Source organism: Stegastes partitus, unplaced genomic scaffold (genome assembly GCF_000690725.1).
Source record: "Stegastes partitus isolate 25-593 unplaced genomic scaffold, Stegastes_partitus-1.0.2 Scaffold3720, whole genome shotgun sequence".
NCBI classification, from domain to species: domain Eukaryota; kingdom Metazoa; phylum Chordata; class Actinopteri; family Pomacentridae; genus Stegastes; species Stegastes partitus.
In genome coordinates this window covers 1-23698 of record NW_007581451.1, presented here as the reverse complement: position 1 = coordinate 23698, position 23698 = coordinate 1, and the positions used below count along the sequence as shown (strand labels likewise).

At 41.0% G+C, this 23698-nt stretch overlaps 3 protein-coding genes across 4 annotated transcripts; 2 read left to right on the top strand and 1 right to left on the bottom strand.

Annotated features, from left to right (window-relative positions):
• Positions 1-2009: 2009 nt before the first annotated feature.
• On the top strand, positions 2010-10328 carry plpbp (pyridoxal phosphate binding protein). Its single transcript, XM_008306602.1, has 8 exons — positions 2010-2154; positions 5014-5121; positions 5227-5262; positions 5339-5414; positions 6405-6545; positions 6625-6767; positions 7931-8029; positions 9187-10328. Exons 1-8 carry the CDS (start codon positions 2065-2067, stop codon positions 9376-9378), a joined length of 885 nt encoding a protein of 294 aa, XP_008304824.1. The 5' UTR covers positions 2010-2064; the 3' UTR covers positions 9379-10328.
• Positions 10329-12530: 2202 nt separating this feature from the next.
• tmed4 (transmembrane p24 trafficking protein 4) lies at positions 12531-15563 on the bottom strand. Its single transcript, XM_008306601.1, has 5 exons — positions 15379-15563; positions 13803-13903; positions 13584-13709; positions 13283-13429; positions 12531-13181 (listed from the first exon to the last, which is right to left on the bottom strand). The coding sequence occupies exons 1-5, from the start codon at positions 15518-15520 to the stop codon at positions 13032-13034; spliced, it is 666 nt and encodes a 221-aa protein (XP_008304823.1). The 5' UTR covers positions 15521-15563; the 3' UTR covers positions 12531-13031.
• Positions 15564-17281: 1718 nt separating this feature from the next.
• LOC103376224 (NF-kappa-B essential modulator-like) lies at positions 17282-23569 on the top strand. 2 transcript variants are annotated; one of them, XM_008306600.1, is made up of 5 exons: positions 17282-17632; positions 19809-19949; positions 20263-20531; positions 22958-23032; positions 23134-23567. In XM_008306600.1, exons 2-5 carry the CDS (start codon positions 19811-19813, stop codon positions 23218-23220), a joined length of 570 nt encoding a protein of 189 aa, XP_008304822.1. In that variant the 5' UTR covers positions 17282-17632; positions 19809-19810; the 3' UTR covers positions 23221-23567. The 2 variants fall into 2 exon arrangements, with proteins under 2 accessions (XP_008304822.1, XP_008304821.1); XM_008306599.1 differs by having other exon boundaries at positions 22958-23569.
• Positions 23570-23698: the final 129 nt, after the last annotated feature.

The following is a 23698-nucleotide window of genomic DNA, read 5'->3' as shown; positions in this document are numbered from 1 at the left end:
TTAGATTCCAGCACAAGAAATATTGAAGAATATGTTGTGGAATCTAAACGTAGCTGCTGTTTTTTATGATTTTCCTTGTTGGTTGTTAAGCTGTTGTGCAAAATGCTGTTTGCAAAGATTACACTTGACTTTTTGGCCAATAGATTGAACAAAAACACTGCTTAGGATTTAACGTACAGACTTAAATGGAGAGTTTTGAGAGCTCTGTTTGGATTGATCTGAAATTAATCTCAATATTTAAGAAGTTTGGCATAAATGCTGTGTCTTAATTAGTCTTTATTCCTTGTTAACATGCTCATATGTAGATATTTTTTTTGCAGAATGAGTGAAATAAGCAGTGCTGTTATTGAACAATTGCAGCTTGCTGATGACAAAACACAGATTCAAACTTTCAGGGTTTTATATGTGAAAAACCTGAAGAATTACGCCTGTACACTTGCAGGGTTTGGCTTTCCGTATCATTACACTTCATTAAAATTAAATGTTCAAACATGTTTGGACGCATTACTTTGCATAAATCTGCTAGTAAACCAAACAAAGGTCTTGTGTTATTTGAAGGCACAAAATGATTGTTTTCATGTTTAAAAAAATCTCCTAAATACGTAATTTTTATACATGTGAATGCGTTTTTATGGATTTGATCGATGCCAGGAGAAGAAGTTTAACCCTATTCGGCCTTGTTTCTCTCAGGTCATCAGGGGAAACAGCATCATCATGTTGGAGGCCTTGGAGAGAGTATGAGAGAGGACGAGGAGGCGTCTGCAGATGGAGAAGAGCTCGATCCACAACTTTTTACATTCTGTTCACCGCCCTTTTTTAGTTCTTTGTCAAAGTCTTCGATGTCTGACTTTCGTTGACATGGATGTTTTGTTTGGCTGTGTTTTGAATTGTGTAACCATGTGAATAAATCTGTTTTTCTTTGTATTTGTGTTTTCTGTTTTTCATGTCGCCACCATACGACGGGTTAGTTGGTAAAATCGTTATAGTGCAACATAACGCTCCAACTATGACAACTAGATCAGATGTTTGATTAGCTGGGGATGCTTTGTTCAGCATCTTACATGTTTCCACTGAGATTTCCTTCACCAAAGTCTTTCTGCTTTGGGGTCCAGCTCCTTGCTAAAAGGAAAAACTGTGCAGATCCAATACGGAGTAGTCGTCACTAAGAAGACTGGGATAAAGAAACATCAGCTTGTTTGGAAACCTGGCTTTAACAAATGTCCAGGAGGAGTTTACTAGTGCATCCAAAAAGAAAGAATGCCATGAAAAACTTGAAATTAACTTCTTTTTCATTATTCAGATTTGTGAGACTTAATAGTATGTATGAGAAAGATGTGAGATTTGAGGGAAATGTTCAGATCTGGCACCTGTTTCACCTCATGACACCTCAACCCTTTTTATTTCTTCTGCTATACAGGCGTTTGTATTTTTGTTTTAAGACAATATAACTGACCAAATAGATAATTATAGAAGCCTGTCATTTTTTTATAGGTGTTGCAGGTGTTTTTATTTGTTGCCTTGATGTTCTACTCTTATTACTCTTCTTATTATATGTTAAAAAGATAAATAGAATATTGTGGAAAAGCTTTAATATTTTTATGTAATGCAGAAAAAGATACTTGGGATAAGTTATACATGGTGTCATTATGGCTCTATTTTTACATTACTGTCTGCAGCACATGTAGTAGAGAAGAAAGTGGTGCGGAGTCAAGAGGTGTCTTCACAGTACCTAGTTTATGATATGCAAATAAACAGTTACCCCATCATTTTTCCAATTTAATATATCTTTAAAATGCTGTGTGTGTACATGTAATAATATATTTAAAAGAATATCAACCATTCTATCAGTATCAGAACTTTGTACCACCTCAGAATCAACAGAAGTCCAGATAAAACCTGAGTTCTGGCAGTTTAAGAAGCGCAGGTGGGCGTTCATGAGGCTGCAGTACCCTATCCGGGCCGACGGGGGGCGCTGGCCGGACGCCGCGCCTCCTCTTCCGCCGGACGGACTGTCGTCACCGCGGTCACGTTTCTTTACGTTGTGTGTCGTCGCCGTTTGACGGTATGTGGAAAGTAGCAATGTCGGAGGAGGTTGGGAAGGCGCTACAGTCGGTAGTGGAGCGGGTGAACCAGGCGGCGGCACGGCGGCCCAAGGTAACCGCGGCCCGGGAGGCTCCGGGAGGCGGCGCCGCTGTCGTCGCTGCAAACTCGGGGAGTCGCTGTGCGGCGGCGGCGGCGCGGCTCGTTATGTAAAAGGCAGCCGAACACCTCAACCTTTGGATCGGCACACAGGCGGGCTGCACTTTCATAACACGGTGCACAGTGGCAGCGTGAGGAGGATGCGTGGGAGCAGCAGCCACACTGTCACTGCGTGGTGGTGATGCGTCCGAGCTGAGGCCACTATTGGCACGATTTCATGATATAATCACAGATATTTGGCCTGTTTGGGGGCTCGGCCATGCTTCTGTGTGCACACCACAGCTCCACTAGTGAAGATGTCATTTTCATTAAAGTGTCCTTTCATGGAAGCAGAGTCCAGGCTGGTATCTGGGTCAGAGCATGCTCTCTCAGTGGCTTCTAACTAATAATCTAAACATCAGAGCATGTCTAGTTGGCTTATCACGGATATATCTGTTTCTGCATGTGTTGTCTGATATGTGCTTGTTTGAATGCATGTGTTGTTTTGTTTTTTTTTACACAGCATAATGCAGGAAAAGACACTTGGGATGAGTTGGAAATGGTGTCATCACACATGTAGTTCATTAAACCTTTTGTTTTTTTGCTGTCTGCAGCACATGTAGCAGAGAACACAGTGGTGCGGAGTCAACAGGTGTCTTCACGGTAACTAGTTTGTGAAGTACATTGCTGAATAACCGCTCTGTTGTTTTCCAAATTAATATGTCTCTAACATACTATGTGTATATATAATATTAATACACATAAAGAATATCTACCAATATAGCAATATCAGATTTCTGATATCAGCCAAATGCTGCTAAATAACAACAATCAGCTTTATTTCATGAGTACCTTTCAAAACTAGAGTTGCAGGTGATTTACAAGAAAAAGGCTGCAATAAAACATTGAAAACATTAGTTTAAAAAAAACAAAAAAACAGAGAAGATATGACATAGAAACACTAGACTGTACAGGTGGGTTTTTAAAAGCTTTCTGAACTGAGCTGCTCTGGGACATAAACAGCAAAAGCATGGCCCCCCGTAGATTTAGACCTGGACTGTGGAGCTTTTAAAAGCAGCTGGTTGTCTGCTCTAAGGGCATCAGTTCAGTAAGAAATGGGATAAAGTTTCCAAGATGTAGTGCAAAAATTCTTGAATGAAGTTCTGTAGTGAATGGAGAGGCAGTGTAATTTGACTGGATATTGTGCGATGCTGCTATATTTTACACTGCATAAAAATGGGGAAATTGATATTGCTAAACAAAAAAAAAAAGTAAGGGATGTTCAGCAATGTTTTTGGTTTGAGCATTAGTTTGACTTTAGCAATATTCCTGATTTGTAAATGCAGGATTGAATTAAGTCTTAATGTGCTCATCGAGGTTGTGGCTGATAGTAGATTTTGTACAAATATAATTTATCAATATGAAAACACTTACTTTACACAAATAGATTACATAAAAAGGTGTGAGACATTACCTTAATTATATATCTGAGCTGGAACCAGACTTTTTTTGCATTGCATATTGTATTTCATGTTCCACTCTTAATAGCTCAGGATCCACTAATGATGAATACATGTTGGTCTTATGTGGCCTACACTAAACCTCTTAGTCTCTTCTCTGTCAAGCTAGCTGATGATATTTATGCTCCGGAGTCGCTTCTAACCACCATTTCAAGGATTTAACCCCAATCATTCACGTTTTTTCATGCTTGTTAAAATTTTATCTCAAGCAAAATATCGCTGTTATTGCTTAATGGCCACAAACTGTCTGCTACTGCCGAAAAAGACATGAGTAGCGCCTTTACTGTAAATGTTCCTGAAAAACTTTCTACATACTTGGTCGAAAACCGCTTTAAAATGTTAGCGTTTGTAAATGTAGTGACTGGAATGGTTCAGTTTTAATACCAAACTTTAATGACAGGAAGAACAGGCCCTAGATGCTAACACCTTAGCTTCAGGCCCTAGATGCTGACGCGTTAGCTTCCCCTCAACTGACAAGCTATGAGAGTAGCTACGTGGTTTGCTAGTGAGTAAATGTAGCTAACAAAGCATGAGGGACTTTTATGGTTGTAACGTAAAAGTAAAAGTTGTTGACATTGTTTATTAATTTACACTTCTAAATCTTGGTGACGACGTATCACCAAGTCAACACTCAATCCACCATTATGATGCTAACCTTTCAATGCTACGCTACATGATGGTTGGTGCGGAGTAGAGCGGTGTCTTGACAGCAGCTAATTTGTGAAATAGAAATAAACAATAAACCCATCATTTCTCCACATCTTTAAAATGCTAAGTGTGTTTATGTATTAATATAAGAATATCAACCAGTTTATCGATATCAGGGAAGAGAAAATGATGGCTATTGTTTATTAACTTTCCAACGATGTCTTTCTCAAACTAGTTAGCATCGTGCTATGAAGACACCATTTGACTCTGCACCACTGTGCTGCATGTGCTGCTGAGAGTAGAAACAGTGGAGCAGGAGCACACCCTGCTGGACGAACTGTGACATTACACCATTTTTAACTCCTCTCACGCCTCTTTTTTGGCATTATGTTCGTTGAAAATAATCACATCTGGCAACATTTATGCTAGTATCAATATATCTGTGATAATACATCAGTCAGGCTCTATCAAAATGTTTCTGGCTGATTGCTTCATGTTCATCTACTTAACACATGATGTGTGAGCATCTGAACACAGCTACAGTCTCGTCATTGTTTTGTAAGATCCTAACAAGGCTGACTCACTACAAAGACCTCCGCTAACGCTCTGCATCACACACTGAGCTCCTCCAACCGATGCAGATGAAAAATGTTTTGTTCTTCCTCAGACGCTACCGATTGTGCCGCCTCGCCTCGTCGCCGTCAGCAAGACAAAACCTCCGGAGATGGTCGTGGAGGCCTACAAACAAGGGCAGCGCAACTTTGGAGAAAACTATGTGCGTATGGAACCATTCTGCATTCTGGTGTCACTGCATGAACTCTTAGAGAAATGAAGGTGGGCGTTAATGCAGACACTGACTTTGCACTTTGTCTCCCATCAGGTTAATGAGCTTGTGGACAAAGCTTCAGATCCTCTGGTTGGTATCTTGGATTTTTTTTTCTCACCTGAGTGTATGACAAGTTTTTACATTGCTTTGTTTTCCTCTCTTGCAGATTTTAGAATCATGTCCAGAAATCAAGTGGCATTTCATCGGCCATCTACAGAAGAACAACGTCAACAAACTTTTGGGTGAGTGACTGTTGACTTCTCCTCATGGTCCTCGTGGTTCCACATAGTTAGGCTTTCTTTGGGAAAGTTGGCTCAACAGAAGCTAAAGCCCCATTCAGAGATAACAGATATCACAAAGGTGGTTATCAACTTTCTTTGTTGACATAAGGATGCGTTTAAGGCGCCACGTGACTCTTCTTCTGCACTAAATGAACCGATTGTGTGCAGCTGCTTCAGTCAACATGTTGTTTTAATGGAGCACAATGAGGAATATAAAAAAAATTGATGGTAAAAAGCACTGCTACTGCAAATGATTCAACACAGGCATGCTGCTAGAAACTATCAATATAGTTAATCTATTTATTTTACAGATGAGTGCAGCTGCTTATTTCCAACATAAAGCTCTTAAATTTCATATATTTAAACCTGACATTGTATTGAAGTGCATTCAGGTCTGACACCATCCCATAATGCAGGAAATCGCTGTGTTTTGTTTCAAAGCAAGTGAAGTGAAATTAATGCTATTGATTGCAAATTCTCTGTAATCAATACCGGGAGGATGATCCGTTTTATGATCTGTGTTCTGTCAGCTGCAGTACCAGCAGAGTAAAATGGTCTTGGCTGCAAATCAGGACCAAACATAAAAACGTATTTATGCGATTTCTGCATCACCAGCTGAATACATGAGTGTTCCCATGGCAACGGGACTCCTACAGTGTGTGATGCTGTAACTGCACGGCTTCATTCAGCGGTTTTAATAACGTACAGATAAAACATATTCCCTCAGCTGATCGATTTGGTTAAAGAGAGATGCTTCTTCCAGACGATTTAAATCTGAATCTCTGAACGTAACCTGCTCTGGACCAAGTTAGCTCCACAGCATCAGTTACCATGGTGATCTAGCAGGTTAAAAGAGAGCCAGCTTTGTAAATCTCAACATACCTCACTAACCCACTAATCTGGCCTCGTAGTCCAGCTGCACGTTAATAAAACCCCTCTGGTTGCCTCCAGGCGTGCCCAACCTGTTCCTGGTGGAGACGGTCGACTCGGCCAAACTGGCTGACAAGGTCAACAGCTCGTGGCAGCGCATCAGAGGGGCGAGTTCGCAGAGGCTAAAGGTCATGGTGCAGATCAACACCAGCGGAGAGCAGAGTGAGTGCTGCACCCGTCACAAGAACAAACGCTGCACCGACACAGTTCCGTGAACAGGGCGTCAAATGTTTTGTTGCAGGCAAACACGGGCTTCCACCAGACGACACGGTCGACACGGTGAAGCACATCGTGTCTCAGTGTCCAGCCCTGATCTTCTCAGGACTCATGACCATCGGACGCTACGGATACGACCTCACGCTGGGACCAAACCCAGACTTTCAGGTACAAAACACCTACTGACAAGACTCCTCTTATTTCTTCGTGGCACCAAGAAAAACTACGCAACGTCGATGTCAGATGATTCAAAATGATAGATAGATAGATAGATAGATAGATAGATAGATAGATAGATAGATAGATTATTCATCCCCTAGGGGAAATTCGAGTATCTCAGGCTCAGCTCACAGGTACAGATAACAAGTAACATATAACCGATAAAAGACAAAAAAAGGCAACAACAGCAGCAGCAACCGAGCATTAAAAGTGAGCTGGTGATAATAATCCTAAAATATTAAAATATGATATTACTTCTAAGTTCAACATGAAGGTATTTGCTCCCATGTAAAATTAAACAGTTTAGATTTACTACATTAACAATATGTGCCCCGTATTTGTAAAGCAAAAGTCAGTATGCTTTTTTTTCTTAGCTTTATTCCTGATTCAGTCCTCCTCAGCCTGGAGGGTATCAGGTTTCTAGACAGATGTTCTATCAATCTTCAGAGGCTATTTTTTTTTCAGCTGCTCTTTGCTGGAGGGGTCATGTTGCTCTATATTCATCTGTAAAATACGTCAAAGGTGTTTTATTGGATTCAAGTCAGACAACATACTTGTCCAGGTCGTAGTTTTCACTTTTTTCTTCTGTAGAAGCTCTTTATAGAGCTGAAATATTCTCCTTCTGCCAAGGAGTCGTCTTGTCTGCCAGTATTTTGACTCATCCACAGACGTTCACATTGCATCTATAAATGTCCTCTCCTCGACACATTTTGCACTCATGCAGCCTCGTATCATCACAGTCCCTCCGCCGCGCTTCACTGTCAGGACGATGCGATCACTGTGGTGGTCCTGGTCAGGTTCACACCAAACATGTTGGACCCCATCTGAGCCAAACTCATTCATCATTATTTATTCTTTTCATGTTCTTTAGCAAAGTTTAATCTTGCACTTTGGTGTTGAAGCACAAGAGAGTTTTTTCCTTCTTGGGCACCGTCCATAGAGGTTGATGTTATGCAGCGTTCTTCACACAATACAAAATATTCAACATTTTTGAAAAGCTGTCACCTGTACGATGTTTGTCCACCACGGACTGGTGACACACTTCCAAGTAGATTTTAAAATGTCAGACTGTGATATCGGCGTGTGATCTAAACAATGTGAACCTGCCGTAGATGCTGCTGAGTCGGAGGCAGGAGCTGTGTGACAGTCTGAAGCTGCCTCTGGAGGAGGTAGAACTCAGCATGGGGATGTCTACAGACTTTGAACATGCGGTGAGTATTATTCATTATTCATATTTAGAAATGATTTCTGTGCATAAATATAGACGCAGGTAACAGCAGCACCTCTTTAAATATCTGAGAGGATTTTAAAACTTTGTTAAAGGTTCACATGTTCTGTAGGACGTCCAGTATTTTAAGATTTGTATCAGATTAAGATTAGTCTTGTCTAAAATAAAGGTTTTAATGTTTTGATGCTGGAGACAGACAGCAAACACAAGGGAGAGGCTTTTGACATCAAATGGTATGTCAGCATCAAATATGCAGCCTTGCTGGAATTTCATAATTCAACCATTTCATTTACCAACTCTGTAAATGTCAGAAAGTCAGAAATGCAGAATATCCAAAGGTTCACTGATCCAAGTGACTTTCCCTCATGTCTCTTAAGGAGCAATTTTTATTTTATTTGGGCTCATGTTTAGTTAGATACAAGCGTGTTTTGGCATCTATTTTGAGCTCTGTAGCTTCAAGACAAAAACATTTTACTTCAAATTTGAGCCTTTTAGTTTGCACAACAGTTTGTTCCCCTCTCATTTTCTATAATTTCAAAGTTTGAGTCCACTGATAACAATACCAACCTATGGTCTTATCAAACCTATACACAGGTACCCGTCTTTGCCTTGTACTACTTCTAGGTTTTTCTGTTTTTTGGGGTTTTTTTTTATTGTCTGTGAACTGTGCTTGTGTTAGGAAAATTCTCCAGTGGAGTCCTAACTGCTCCAAATCCCTACACAGAGTCGCCTCTTAAATCAAAGCAAAGTTTTACTCGCAGCAAGGAGCAAGACGTACAGCACAGAGTCTGAACAAGTGACTAACTAAAAGTATGAAGCGTTGGTTCTTATAGACAGAAAACAGAAGACAACCTCCCACAAAAGTGTGTGTGTTTAGGCGTTATGGTGATTTGACGACCCGCTGAGGATGATAATGAGGTGCAGTCAGACCATCTTGTACAGCACTAAGTCAGGAGTAGAGAATGATCCGACTGTGTGACACTATACTCCACTAGAGGTGCTAAAAGTCAAAGAATCAGTAAAGACCAACTTGTGCTTTGTTCATGTCTGCAGGAGAACTTTTAGCCATTTGATTCCATAACAGCGATGTTAATAATGCATGTAAGTGAACCTCATTCTGTGCTTGCATGTGTGTTGTAGATCGAGGTGGGCTCCACCAACGTGCGAGTGGGCAGCATCATATTCGGCAACAGGGAGTATCCCAACAGCGCGGCCAACACTCCAAACCCCAGTCCGGCTCCCAGTCCGGCTCCCAGCCCGGAGAAAACCTCCAAGACGGTGTCGGAAGAAGCCGCCAAGAAGATGAAGCACCTTACCGTGTCTGAACACTAGGAAGAGCTTGTTTTCCTCTGAAATACCTTTAAGAAAATATTAATAATAATTTAAAAAAATTCAAAAATAAAAATCTCTTCACGTGCGAGCTGAGCGGAGCAGTGATGCAGACCACTTCCACCTCCAGCCGTGTGGAGCTGGGATTGCTGCGTAAGTTTGGAAGAGCACTTGCCTAATCCTCTTCACTTTTTGTGTGCCCTTCTTGCTCTTTTAAGCATTTAAAAAGCGGCATTCGGTACAGAGGTAGTTGAACCTTTTTTAACAGTAGTGTCTAACAGGTGTTATTACCCTTTAGTGCTCTGACTTCCTCCTCATGGAAACCTATTAGTGAAGCTACAAGTCAAACACTGGCGACTTACGGAAACTTGATTTCACAGGAGCTAGGTGAGGGTTTGTTGTGATATTTTCTACCTTTCCAACCCGACATGTGACAGTGCTGAAACGTGTGTCCCACAGATCAGGAACTCCACGCAGTACAAATGTACCGTTTTTGTTGTACAGTTGAAGCAAAGACTTGATTTAATAAATCATTTACCCTTTATAACGACGCATAGTATTGTGATATTGTTTCGTACGGTGTGCCAAATGTGTCAGAAATCTATTCTTGATATTAACGAAACCCGAGAGTAAAACCCCCCAAGTTCTGTTTCCGTGTACCAGTCCTGTGTCCGTGCCGTGGTGTTTGTCGGAGATTGAGAGTAAACCTATGCAAAGTGGTGTTTTTGATTTTTTTTTTTTGCACTGCAGCAGCGGTTTCCTCAAAGATGTCACAGGGTCGGTGTGTGTTCCTGTCTCCATGAAAAGTGCGCTGATTTGTCGATGATTTAAAGAAAAAAAAAAAAGGTTGTTGTGAGGTTGTGTTCACGAGGCGTCTCAGCATTGTTTGGTTTGGAATCGAAGCTCTGAAGGGAAGCCAAAGCCAAGCAATAAATTTTACTGTTGAAAATTTCCGCCATTTGCTGTGTATTTCTTCCCCTTTAGGGCAAAGTGGCACAAAAACCAGAGAGACGGTAGTTTGGAGAGTTTCTTTATTGAGCACATGGAGATGACAGTAAAAATGTGAATATTTAACTGAACGTACTTCATCTAAAGAACTGCACTGAAATCTAAACTTTGCATGTGAAAGATGAGAACACAGAGAGAGTCACAATGAATCGAATTAGGATTAAAACGCTGTCCTTCGCTGACAAATGGAAGCAGAAATAACAAAACTGAAGCTCAGCAACGGAACACAGGCTGCTCAATAAATAAGTTGTGCTGAAAGATGTAGACGCTTTGATCTCGTTCAATCCGTGTAAAAGGCATTAGAAAATGAACAGGACAGCCAATAAGCTAGACCTTCTATTTACAACATAAAATCCTGGTTTTAATATCACAAACTGTATCTACAGGCCTTTCTGGTGAACTGGTTGTAGAAGGACGGACGGTGAGCTTGATGCTGACGCTTCACATTTATAAGCAGCATGTAAACTTTAGTTATGAGTAAATAAAACAACATTTTTAGTGTTTTGATGTTATTGTATTAGTCAACGTGTCTTCTGTGAAGCACCCATAAGAAGCTTTGAAATCACACGCTGCTTATATTTATTCATATAAAGGATCATTCCGGTTTATTTCAACCCGCTGCAGTTAATGTGTTTCTTCGTAGTGGTTCAGGGAAATGAAAAGTCGCACAGAACAGCTTAGATCAGGGCAAATGGGAGCTCCGACAGCTTCCAACAAACCCCAATTTCCACGTTGTACATAATGTCTGTAGCTGAGATATACCTGAATTATCCTTTATTTGTTAATGTAGCTTATTTCAATACTTATTTAGCCTCCTTTATGAGATGCCGCTGACAGGTCTGGGTAGAATCTAGTAAATTGGCCGTGAATTAAACTTTTTTTTTTTTGGCTTTGGTTTCTTATATGAAGAACAAACCTTAAAGCTCAAGGTGACCGTATACAGATGTAATGAATAGAACAGCTTTGTCACACTAAGTTCTTAATCATTAGCTGACTGTTCATTCAACAGTTACAAATGCTTCATGAGAGGTTAGTATTGTTGACAAATACACTCCTCCATGCTGTGATTTTATTGGTTATTTCCTGCTTATGAAGGGTTTTTATGCTGCTTGTAAATGCTAAATACGGAGGTTAATCCTCTGAACCCCAAAACCTGCCGGCAGGTTTGAAAGGCATTTTATTTTTCAATTTTAGAAGAAAAAAAAAACAACGAAAAATAAATAAATCCACCAAAATGACACCATTTATCAGAGACAGAAACTGTAAACAGAGAAAATCTACAGATTTTCTACTTTCTGATGGAACTAATTAGCACTGATATGAAGTTCTGTCAGGGAAATTATCCAAATCCAAAATTATAATGTCATCAAAATCCCTTTAAATGCCTCGTTCAATGTTTTCAAAATAATAAATCGTTTACAGGAACCAGGTTCTGTAAAAAACAAAAAATTCTGACCTACTTTACTGAACTAAGAAGCTATTAGTGACTCAGCTGTGACCAACAGTCACGTGACAAAAATTCAGGGACTTTTGGGTTGAACTGCAGGAGACAAAGAGGGAGACAAATTAGAAATGTAAAATATATTTAGAATATAGAGCCATGACTTTTTCCTTCAGTATTAATAACCCATGTGGACATTTGGAACAATGTTTTACTTGTTGATTCCTGGTTGTCTTAATTTTTCAAAAATAAATCATCAAAGAAAAACAACTTTGTTTTTTTGTATTTAAGAGAATTTATGGCATCATAGCTGCGGTGCTTCACCTCCAGCCATGTTTCTATAGGCTGTGTTTACACAGTGGAGGCAAGTATGGAAACAACTTAAAATGTAGGTAGTAAATAATCTCTAGTATGTAGAGTCATCGTTATTCCAGCGTTGCCAACATCTGCAGCCACTTGGAGAAATGTTGTACATGTTAACCGGAGTTTTTTTTCCCAATTGTTACAACATAAATACTCAAAGAAATTAAACTTTGGGTTGTTTTTTTTTAATGTTTTCTGGTATTCTAACTGTGTCAAACTGCACAGGAGGCATTTTTCAGTTCTCCCTATTTCTTCATGGTTGTGCTGTTTTTACAGAGGGGCTTCATATCGCAGTGAAAAACAGGACAGGGGCAAAAAATAAAACAAAACACCCAGAAACTGCTTGGGGTTCAGAAGGTTAAAGTCAAGTGTTATTCAATGGACATGTCAGGAATCAAGGCCAGTATAATATTTGCATAAGTGCGACCATTTGGTGAACACGACTGAAAGCGGTTAGAATTTACAAAACCTACAAATCAAACTATGTGCAACACTAACAATGACAAAAACAAAAAATTTAAATAAACTACTGGGTTCTTACTTGTAACAGCTTCAACATAATCACAAGAAACCTGCTTCTTCCTGCACTTGAAGATAGACAAATGACATGTCCAGTGTTGTCAACAAAACACAACAAGAACGGCGGCTGGAATGTTGTGCTACTGTGGAAAACCTAAAATGTGTACAAGGGGAAAAAAAACAACACATCGCCCAGGATCAAAAACAGCATCTGTAGGTTTGCTAGTACCATTTATGGCTGGCGTTAGGACCACGTGTCTTCATCTCCCGGTGAGTAAAGTCCATCTTGTGTCGTTTCCTGATGCTGTGGCTGCAGAGTCGGACATTACACCAGTTTCTTGGCCTCGAAGAAGCTTTTCAGGTGCTTCATCTGCCAAATGCCGGTGACGATGAGGATGAGCGTCTGAGCGATGGACCACCAGAGGACGCGCTGGTTGGTGCTCTCGCTCGTCATGCGAAACCGCTCTTCGCGATACTGCAGGAGGAAAAACACACACAGTGAGGTTATTACAGCGGTTTAACTGGCCTCACCCTCACGTGCCAGATGTGATTAATGCTTTTATTTTGTTTACCGACCCTCTGATAGTTTTGCTCCTTCTGGATCTGCTCCACTTGGTCCAGCAGCTGCCGGACTCGCAGCTGCAGCTCGGTCAGTTTGTCTTTAGCTGCGATTTCAGGATAGTTGTTGGTATGTTCTCCGACCTGAATGTCCAGATGCACTCGCTGTGGTAGGAACAGACAGTTTAAATTCCACGTGCTGTTAATTCTGTGAGCACACTTATCAGACCAGATCTAAGTTTTTTTTTAACCTCTGAAATTTATTTAGAATGAGTCAAACTAGGGTAGAGAATAGTCAAGCCAGTAGGTATGTTCGTACCAGTTTTCCACCTGCAAACAGAGCCATCTTGGTGGAGTTGGAGTGCAGACAGATCTGATGCTCTCCAGGAGTGTGGGAGGTAAAAGTGAACCGTCCATCCGACCCATACTGACGAGAAAGGATGATCTGACGGAGACACACGAGACAAATCTTTAGGTATCATCTGTATGTTTGGTTTGTGGGTGTGTCTTATAGTACCTGCGTCTCCTCTGTGTTTACCTTCGTGTCTGGATCCTTGATCTCGACGTGCATGCCGAGGCCGGGGGTGGACGGGAGGAAGGAGCTGGTCTGTTTGTCCCACAGCTGAGTCCTGTACTTTCCTGTCGGACAGGAAACACAAACACATCACGTCAGGTCAGGACAGCAGGTTTAACTTCTGGTCCACAAAAACAGCAAGAGAATTACAAACTTAAGTAGAATATAATTAGCAGAAATTCTCGTGGGTTAATCGTAGCAACTGGACTTGCTTGAGTTCCTTGAAGACGTTCCACCTCTCATCCAAGAGGCTTCATCAGTTCTGACTGACTAGTTGGGAGTTCCACATACTGATATCCTAAAGGAGCCATATATAGGATAAAAGTATGTGGAGCTCCCAACTAGTCAGTCAGAACTGATGAAGCCTCTTGGATGAGAGGTGGAACGTCTTCAAGGAACTCAAGCAAGTCCAGTTGCTACGATTAATCTACCAGAATAACCATGACCTGGATGACTGACAATCTTCACAGACAACTACCAGAAATATTAACATACAAAACCAAATGGGGGTACTGTATAAACAGAATGCATTGTAAAAACACTTACAATGAGAACGACAAAAAGTATAATGCATGTAAACTTACAAAAATGGAGAAAAGCTGTCTGAAAATCAATATATTAAATGCAGCTTAAGTTGTGAAAATATCAAAATTCTCATTTAAGTTTGCAACGAGAGCAAACCTTAAATGGATGCAATGTTTAGACAAATGGCAGGTTTCACACTTGGTGATGCCAGACTTTAGTTCTGCCAACTTCATACTCAGAATCAGCTCCATATCTTCACAAGCTGTTCTCAAAAAATAACAAAAAAACATCTCTATTTTTAAAGAAAATGCATTGGATGGGCCAACACCAGAAATTCATCTAGGTTGCAAGAAATTGTTGCACACAAAAGCTGCACATATTTTATCCATTCAGAGTTTACTTTTCCATCTAGTATTATGGCTGAAAAATTCATTATTTAGAATCAAAATCACAAAGTCTGTGATTTAGGATATACATACGCAGAGTGTCTGACCAAAGGTTTAAATAGTACAGATGAATCCATGCAGTCCTCTTGGTGTGACCATCACACTATGGAAGCACATGAAGGCTTTTATTGTCTTATTTAGCAACAAGCAAGTTATCAGTGATTTTTAAAATCAAGCAAACAAAAATAGAAGTGTAGATCCAGGTCTACAGCCTCCTACTCCAGAAAGCAGACTGTAACACACCACCATAAGCAAAGAGCAGCATCACCACTCCTCACAGATCTCCATCAGAGCCATCCAGCATCTCTAGCTGTTTAACTATACAGGTGCATGCTAACGCTAACTGAGAGAACCTGTAAAGAGGCTAAGTCTGTTTGTTTGTTTGTTTGTTTTAAACTACAGAAAACGTATCTATTTGCAGTTGTAGGGCCTGGAACCGCTCTAAATACTGTGAACGAGCCTTTCTTTCGTGGATGCTGTCACATCTGATGCAGCATCTTCCCTGGAGCCAGCTGTTAGCGCTCAGTGCTAGTTAGCCGCGTCAAGCTAACAGGCTAACAGCAGCTTACCGATGACCATGGTCTCATCCGGGATTTCCTCAATGAAGCATTTCTTCTCCGTCTCTCCTATGTGGAAATAGAGTCCGTCGCTTGGATAAATCCAAGCTAAGAGTAGAAGGACTCCAGCAGCAGCGGGGACAGACAGCATCATGTAGCCGCTTTCACTTTTGCGCACATCAGCGGAGGAAGCTGCGGAGCTGCGGCCGGCTGACGTCACCTCCCACTGCGGAAGAAGGAAGGGGATTTCCTGAGAGAGTTGCACCAGTTTCCCCTGAGTTTAAGCTCGCAGGCTGGACTGGCCCACAAGGTTAGGTTTTAATCACAAAACTTCCACCATGTTGTCTCATGAGGGTTTATGAAATGTTACATCCTGAGGTTCATGTTCCATTTCCTTTATTTATTTGATTGTTTATGTATATGTATATATATTTAAAGTACTGTATAGATACTTCTTTAACACATACTTTTATTTTATTTTTTCTTCTACTTTTATTGAAACTGGAGGCTGACACAAAATACATTTCACTGCACATTGTACTGTGTATGAATGTGTATGTGACAAATAAAGCTTATCTTGAATCTTGCATCTTAATTCAATCAAGAGAACCTGCTGGGATTAATGTAGTGTTGATGTAACTGATGTGAAGACAGTTTAAATGAACATATTGCTGTCTGTTCATTTTTCTATGCAAATTACTTTTATGCTCATTTTCTTTCAGCCGTATCAACTGTAATTAATTTAGCTTTTCTGACACTTAAAGGAGCGAGATTATAATCAGCAGCAGTTGTCATCATGGTTTGACTCACTGATGTATATCCGATGAAGCTGTGAATCATATTTTGTCTCGTATTTATTTTGTCTCTGTGCAAATTCTCAGTCATCGAGGTCACATTGTGTGTCAGAAAGCTTTCAAATTTAGTGGAACTGCAACGATTCTAACAAGAGGAGGGTCAAAGACACAACCAGAAGCTTGTGGACAGAAACAAAAGCGTCTGGTTGAGGAGAAAATGGTCAGAGGACATTTAACCAAATATTAGCATTACTGTCTGTATGTCTTTGATGTTTGATGTAGTCATATCCCCAGAAGACCCTTAATAAGTCTATGAAAGAACCAAAATGCACGACTGGTTTTGATAAAGACCTGTCTGTTTCAATCATTCTATCTTAGAATATTAAGAGTTATAGGAGTCATCAGAAACTCGGGACTGCAATGAAATGGTCTTTACAGGTGAATGTAAACTTTTGTTCACATCTGTACCTCCCCGTGTGTTATTTCATCATGCTGATGTATTTAGTTTGTTCTAAACTCTAGAAAATAGCTAAAGCAATTTAAAAGAGGCTTAAATTAGTGGGTGGGTTTAACTTTTGATCAGTACAACATAACAAGACAAGAAATGCATAACAGGAAATGTCAGTGCAGTTGAGGAACTTTACATAGTTTGACCTCCACAGACTGCTGACACACTGACCAGTACATTTTTACACTGTAAATTATCACATTTATTTTTGATCATGGTCACACTCCTTCAAAATGGGCAAATGTATAGTATGTTCAACTCTTATATATTGATATTGGTATCAGCCTTAAAATCTGGTCACACATATAAATAAATAAATATATATATATTACCCTAGCTAGCATGCTAGCATTAGCCTGTTTACTGATGCTGACTAAACAACATTAGCCACTACTAGTTTACATGTGAGTGACAGCTTTGGCTCCATATATAATTTATTAGTTGTTGTTTTTGTTTATTTTTTACAGTATATCTCTATGCCTAAGTGGAGCAAAAATAATAAATAATATAAAGGCGTACACATATACAAAAAAGTAAATGTATTTGTTTGTTTTTTACAGTCTGTGCCTGTGAGGAAGTGCTGCCTGAGAGCCAGAACTCAGGGCTCGCATCTTCTGTATTTCCTGAGCTAACAACACTCGCCTCGGCTTTGACAGACAACCTCAGCCCATCTTTAACACGCTCACGGCGGCAGGAAAACGGCACGAAAGTGGGCAAAATGCCTTTGGGAGGACATACAGCTCGCTGATGTAGCTCGGTGTTCATGTCAGCCAACAAGTGCCTCAAATTACCCGGCTACTGTTTGGCTAACTTACCCTCGCTAGCTCATTAGCTAAAGCGCTAGCTGTTTAGCATTAGCCAGCTTTCTGACGCTGGCTAAATAACGTTAGCGACTAATAGTTTACATGTGAGGGACAGCTTTGGTTCCTGTTTTTTTTCTCCGAACAACTAAAGTGACGAACAGGTAAGAGAAGTTTCACACCTGTAGTGTTGAAATACTGTGTGTCAGATTCGTTAGTCATGAAGACGTTTGATTGTGTCTTGCTGCGGGGAAGAAAACAACATCGTTCACATCGTTTCATCCAACCGAGGCGATCGTGTTGTCTGTGGTCTCATCGGCAGTAAAATCTGACATCTGGCGGTTTGTTTAACCTTTAAATCAATGATGTGTGTCATTGGGGCTCTTTGCCTCATGGTGCTGTGGATGACGTAATGTTTTCCTCCCGTCCATCGGTACCTGTGTGCAGGTGTCGGGCTGCACAGTGAGACCACAGTTTGCCACCGCAGCAGCAGGTCAGGTGGCCTCGTCACACAGCAGGTAGAGCAGGATTGGGATCAGGAATTTAGATGTGAAATGAAAGTGAAAGTTTGCATCTCAGGCCGCCTTGGTGAGGCTCGAGCTGCGGTTTGCCATGTGACAGCAGGCGATGGGGAATGCAGATGTTCAGTGCTGCCTCCAGAGGTTTTCATAGAGGCCATGCGGGGACACTGGAAACCTTGGGGTGGCTGTCAGAAAGTAAAAGTGAATTGTAGGAATTCTGTCATGCTGTTGTTAAACAGAGGCAAGTTTTAAAAAAACACAAGAGTGTGTCACTATGAGAGTTAATTATTCATATTAGGATATACTTTGGTTTGTTCCTCATGTGCATAGACCAGTACAGGTACATACAACTGAATGATTCAGGGGGAAATACCTGACTGTGATTTGCGTTATGCGTTTGAATAAAAATACAAATGCAGTCTGTCATATATTGGGGTCATTCCACGCCAGCTCATTTAGGGCCTCCCAGTTGAGGTCATAGATTTTCTTTCAATAAAAAAAACATGCAAAAACATCTACTTCAACCATTAACACAGCTCTACTCTAAATACTTTTTGGGTTCTGAATTTGTAAAAATAGTGAGTGAATATTAGTGAAGATATTAATGTTTGAATATTAATATCTTTTAACTAGGTTTGCACAGGGCGCCCCGGTAGCTCAACCGGATAAGACGGCGACCCACAAACAGGAGCTGTAGTTCTCCCACGCAGCGGTTGTGGGTTTGATTCCCGCCCACGGCCCTTTGCTGCAGGTCTCTCCCCATTCTTCTTCCCTCTTTCCTGTCTCTCTTCACTGCACTGCTAAATAAAAGCAAAAGGCCATAAAAGAAAATCATTTTAAATAGGTTTGCATAACATGATTGCAAGTTACAACAATGTTTTCTTAAGGTTTCTGGGATATTTAGTAAAACAAGAAAATCCTGTGGAAAAATAAGCAATTGGTGAGGCTTTAAAGATGCTTTAAAAGAATCGCTGATGTTGCTAAATTTAGCACTGAGGTCCTATTTTCAAACATTCATAACTCAGAGTATTTGGAGTAGAGCGGTGGGATTTTGCAGGATTCCACAGTTTAGGTAGAAATCTTTGCTTTTTTTCCCCCCAAGAAAATCCATGACTTCCACTGGGAAAAGTTCTGAAATCTGGATGAACTGTTATGGAATGACCCATGATTAAATTCTGTCTGTCCTTTTTGACATCTGTTGTTCCAACGTGCTGCATCTCTACACCTGAACAGTCATATTGAAACAACCAACCCCGCGCTGTACTGGAAATGATGGTGGGTATGTGGAGAGTCTAGAAACCACAAGTCAGTAATGAGTCACACATCTGCGACACGGATTCTTCTCGAAGTTGCCAGTGTGGCCTCTTTACGACCTTGGAGAAGTTGGTGGCCATTTTTTGTAACAGGATCGTGTTGTCGGACATCCAGAGCAGATCGTCAGTCGCACCACGCCGACTGAAGCTACGTCTTGGTGGAGGCGTGAACGTTCAAGTGTCTTGTGAACTGACATGTCAGCATCCAGCATGCCGACAGTTTGTTCTCACCTTTGTCTTGGCATCTGTGGCTTTTTGTATTTACTGGTCAGAGGAAAATATGACCTTTTGCATGCTTTTTAATGATCTGACGTGCTTGGACCAGTACAAGAGCACAGGGCTGAATGATTATCTCAATGTAAAATTGCGATATAATGTTTTTAAAGCTTCAGTTTAATATTCACTGTGTAGCATTACCAGATGAGAAACCACCAGAAGTGTGTGTAATAGAACATGTGTGTGTGTTTGTATATGTAAAATCTAATGTTACTGATCTGTTTGTGCAGGGATGGTGCAGCCCCAACCTGATGGTCCAATGCAGTGGGACATGTCAGGGGAGGAGAATGGAGGGGCCCTCAGGGTCCCACCAGAGCTGGCTGACAATGAAGTAGTGAACAGATTGCTGGGTGACAACCAGCAGCTTAGAGGTGGGAGTGTTCACATGATGAAACAATAAAAGTACATCAGTGTGTAGTCCACTTAAAGCTGCAGTGAACAAGACAAAAAAAAATATAGCCCTTCACCTGCAAGCCTTCTCTTATTAGTAGTTTGTTTGTAAAAGTTTCTCTTCTTTGTCAGAGGTTTTTCAGTTATACAGTCTCTATTGAATCTGTGAATATTAAAAGAGCTTCCCTCTACATCTATATTCTTGTCACAATATTAGTTTATCTACAGACCCCACATTTTTAACAGGCATCATTCTCCTTTCTCTCCTTTTACTCTCACCGTTCTGTCCTCCAGAGGCTCTGCGGCGGAGCAACCTGGCCTTGCGTCAGCGCTGTGAGGAGATGGAGGGATGGCAGCGAAGAACGAGAGAAGAACGAGAGTTTCTCAGCTGTCGTTTCCAGGAAGCCAGAGCCCTGGTGGAGAGGCTGGCTCAGGAGAACCACTCCTTACAGGGCCTGGTGAACGGACCAGCGTCGTCCTCCTCCAGTCACTGCTGCAGCTCCAGCCAAACCGAAGACCAGCAGGGACGCCCGGCCAGGAACGGGCCGGCTGACGGACCACAGGTCAGCAGCTAAAAATTCATTGATCGGGTGCCGTGATGGCTCAACTGGTTGAGCTGGCGACCCACGCACAGGGGCTATAGTCAGGGGCGTCCATGGGTTCAAGTCCCGCTCATGGCTCTTTCCTGCAAATCGTTCTTCTCCCCCACTTTCCTGTCTCTCTCTGTCCTATGTAGGCCAAAAAAAAAAATAACTTAAAAAATAAAAAAATCCTTAATCTATCACATTACTTAATCTGTTGTTGCTGTGGTCATGAATATTATTGCTTGTCAATCATTTTAAATTTATGGAAGCAGGCAGACATGCACTATCCTCTCTGTGAGATCATTTAATCTGCAATGTAAAGTCCTGCAGCTCTATAGGAACAGTACAGCCATGGCTGGAAGTAGAGAGATGTCAGGAATGTCTTTTGTACAGTGTGAGACAGGTCAGAGATCATTCTCAGGAGGTATAAAACAAAACAGAAATTCGGATTCTACAGACTGTAGATACTTTATTGCTTATATTCCCCCCCCACCACCACACTTCTCTCTTATCTGCTCTGAGTAAACACTGCCTGCAGTTCAGCCCAGATCAGTCAGAAAGCTGCAGCATTTTTGTCAAGTGACTGTTGGTCACTGATGGCTTCACGGTTTTGGAAGGATTTTAAATTGTGACAGATTTTTGTTAGTGCAAATGTTTTTTTTTTTGTTGCTGTTTTTTTTAAAGCAGATTTTTAAATGAGACATAAATATTGATGGGATTTTTAGGCTGGTATTGTGTTCTTTGAACAACATAAAGATGCCTACCATGAACTACAGTTTCCCCTGGTCTTATTCAGTGGCGGCTGGTTAACACGGGGCGCAGAGGGGCCGCCCCACTACTGATGACCAGATAAAAAGTAGTTCTCAAAGGTAAAATTCAATTTGAATTAATTATAACAAAATAATGACAAAGTCATAACAAAATAGATAATAACATTCATATTATTTTGCTATTTTAACAATATTTGTATTATTAACAGATTTAATACTAGTCTTTACTGCGTGTTTACTAATTCTACACTTCCTGGATGTGGGGCGTGGCCACATGAGTGTGTATGTAGCTCGAAAACCTTTTCGTGATCATGTGACCTCAGCCCGGGCTCTGATTGGCAGCTGCAGACTTTCTCACGGGGCGCAGCTCGGTGCGTCCCGGACCCGTCCACTTTTGCTGTAAGCCAATTAGTTTTGTCTTTATTTGCTTTTGTCTTCTGTGGTTGGATATCAAAACTGTCCTTTGACGTTCTTGCGCTTTCTGATGCCGTCACACGGTCTTTCCTCTCCTGCTCTGCTAGATGACAGCTACTGTAGTGACGGCTTAATGCATCGGCCGTGCTGTCAGTGGAGAAAAGACTGCTCGTAGAAAAGACCGCGTGTAGAATACGTGTAACTCGGTTTAACCTCTTACAAATCAAACATGAGAACGCCCTAGTTTACTCTTTTTAAAGTCATTTTTGGTCACACACCTGTCAGAGCACACCACAGCCACCAACAGCAGCTACCACAGCCTGCTATGTGGGGCGTTCAGGGAGCATCAGTAAATCGTCTATCGATGAGAAAATGTTCAGCAAGTCATATGTTTTGTTTTGCCTTTGACCAGGTGGGAGGTGCAACACAATGAGAAAGTGGGTCATACTGGTGCTACCAGTGAAAGAGTTAGTCTGGAGCCCTGAATAGTGTTTTTTTTCATTATTTATGTTTGATGTGTTTTGAGTTTGTACAGATCCTGTAAATATTGCTGAAAGTTTGATAAATGGTTTTGAAATTTAGCTCTGGTGAGTCTTGATAATGCTAAATTAGATTATGATTAGAATATCCTCCACAGGTAGACGATTTGCATTCCTGTAAATAGTCGAGCCTGATGTTACTCATATTCTAATTTCTGATTTTTTTTTTAAAAAAAGCGTCATTTGCAGACTCACCAAATATTTTCACCAGCCGCCACAGGTCTTATTACAGCTGAAAACCATGGCTGTCTGTCGTTCCTGTCACCATCTGACAAATAATGCCTGAAAAAAAAAGCTAAGCAGAGACGTGCTGTAGCGTCTCATCTTATTAACAAGACAGGTACAAGGTGCTGGTTGGAACAGCTTGTTATATACGTGGCCTTTGCTGTGTGATGTAGAACCACAGATTTAAGTCCTAGAGCCTGTTCATAAGTCTGATATTATATTTCATAATAATATCAGCTCAGGCTTGTGTTTATTTCAATATACGCTGTGAGAAACCTGAATGAAATAAATCACACAACTGATGCTTTATTTTGTGTTTTTGTGAGTAACGTTTTTTGGGGGGTTTATATTGCAATGAGAAGAAATTAAGAGTTTTAGCCGAAGATGGAAGCCTCTGATGCTACAGATGGAATCAATGCACCTCTGACATTATTCTTGTTTCTGTTTTGTGTTTCAGACTCTAGACCACTGGGACAGGAAGAGAGTTGAAGATACAGAACAGTACACACAAACCACACCTCCTCGCAGCCTGGTGAGATGTGTGTGCATGTGTGTGTGTGTGTGTGTTGATGCTGTTTTGGTGTTATTGTGGTCAGTTAAACTGTATGTTTGTGTATCCCTGTGTGTGTCTAGGATGATGCAAGTGTGAGTATATTCTTGAGTCATGCAGGCACCTCGTCCCCAACCTCATTTTCAGAGGAACAGGGAGATGTAAGTTAGTCTGCTCACTCCATCCTGTTTCCTTCAGCCACATCCCTGATACTTCCTCTGTACCGCTTGCTTGATTCGTCACCTCGCCTTATCTTTGATCACACCTTTTTAAATTCACATTCCTTCTCGTATTCGTAAGGGATCGCCTGTCAAACCCTCCAAGAATAAGCCTGACACCAGCTGAGGTTTGGGGGGACTGTGCTTTATATTTGGCAGTATAAATGATGAGGTTATCAGTGTTTTGTTTTGTCTTTTTCTTGTATTCCGAGCAGAAAAGCTGTCTTGATTGGAGCATTAGCAGCATTAACACACTCTCTGAACCCCAAACAGTTTCTGGACATTTTATTTGCTGCTGTAACAGTTTCAGTCACTGTGGGTTCGTTATTTACTGAACTCTAAAGTCCAGCACCTCTATGGAAACAGAGCAACCATGTGTAGATGTAGAGAGAACCTAAATGTGTCTGCTGAGCAATGTAAAAAAGATTTA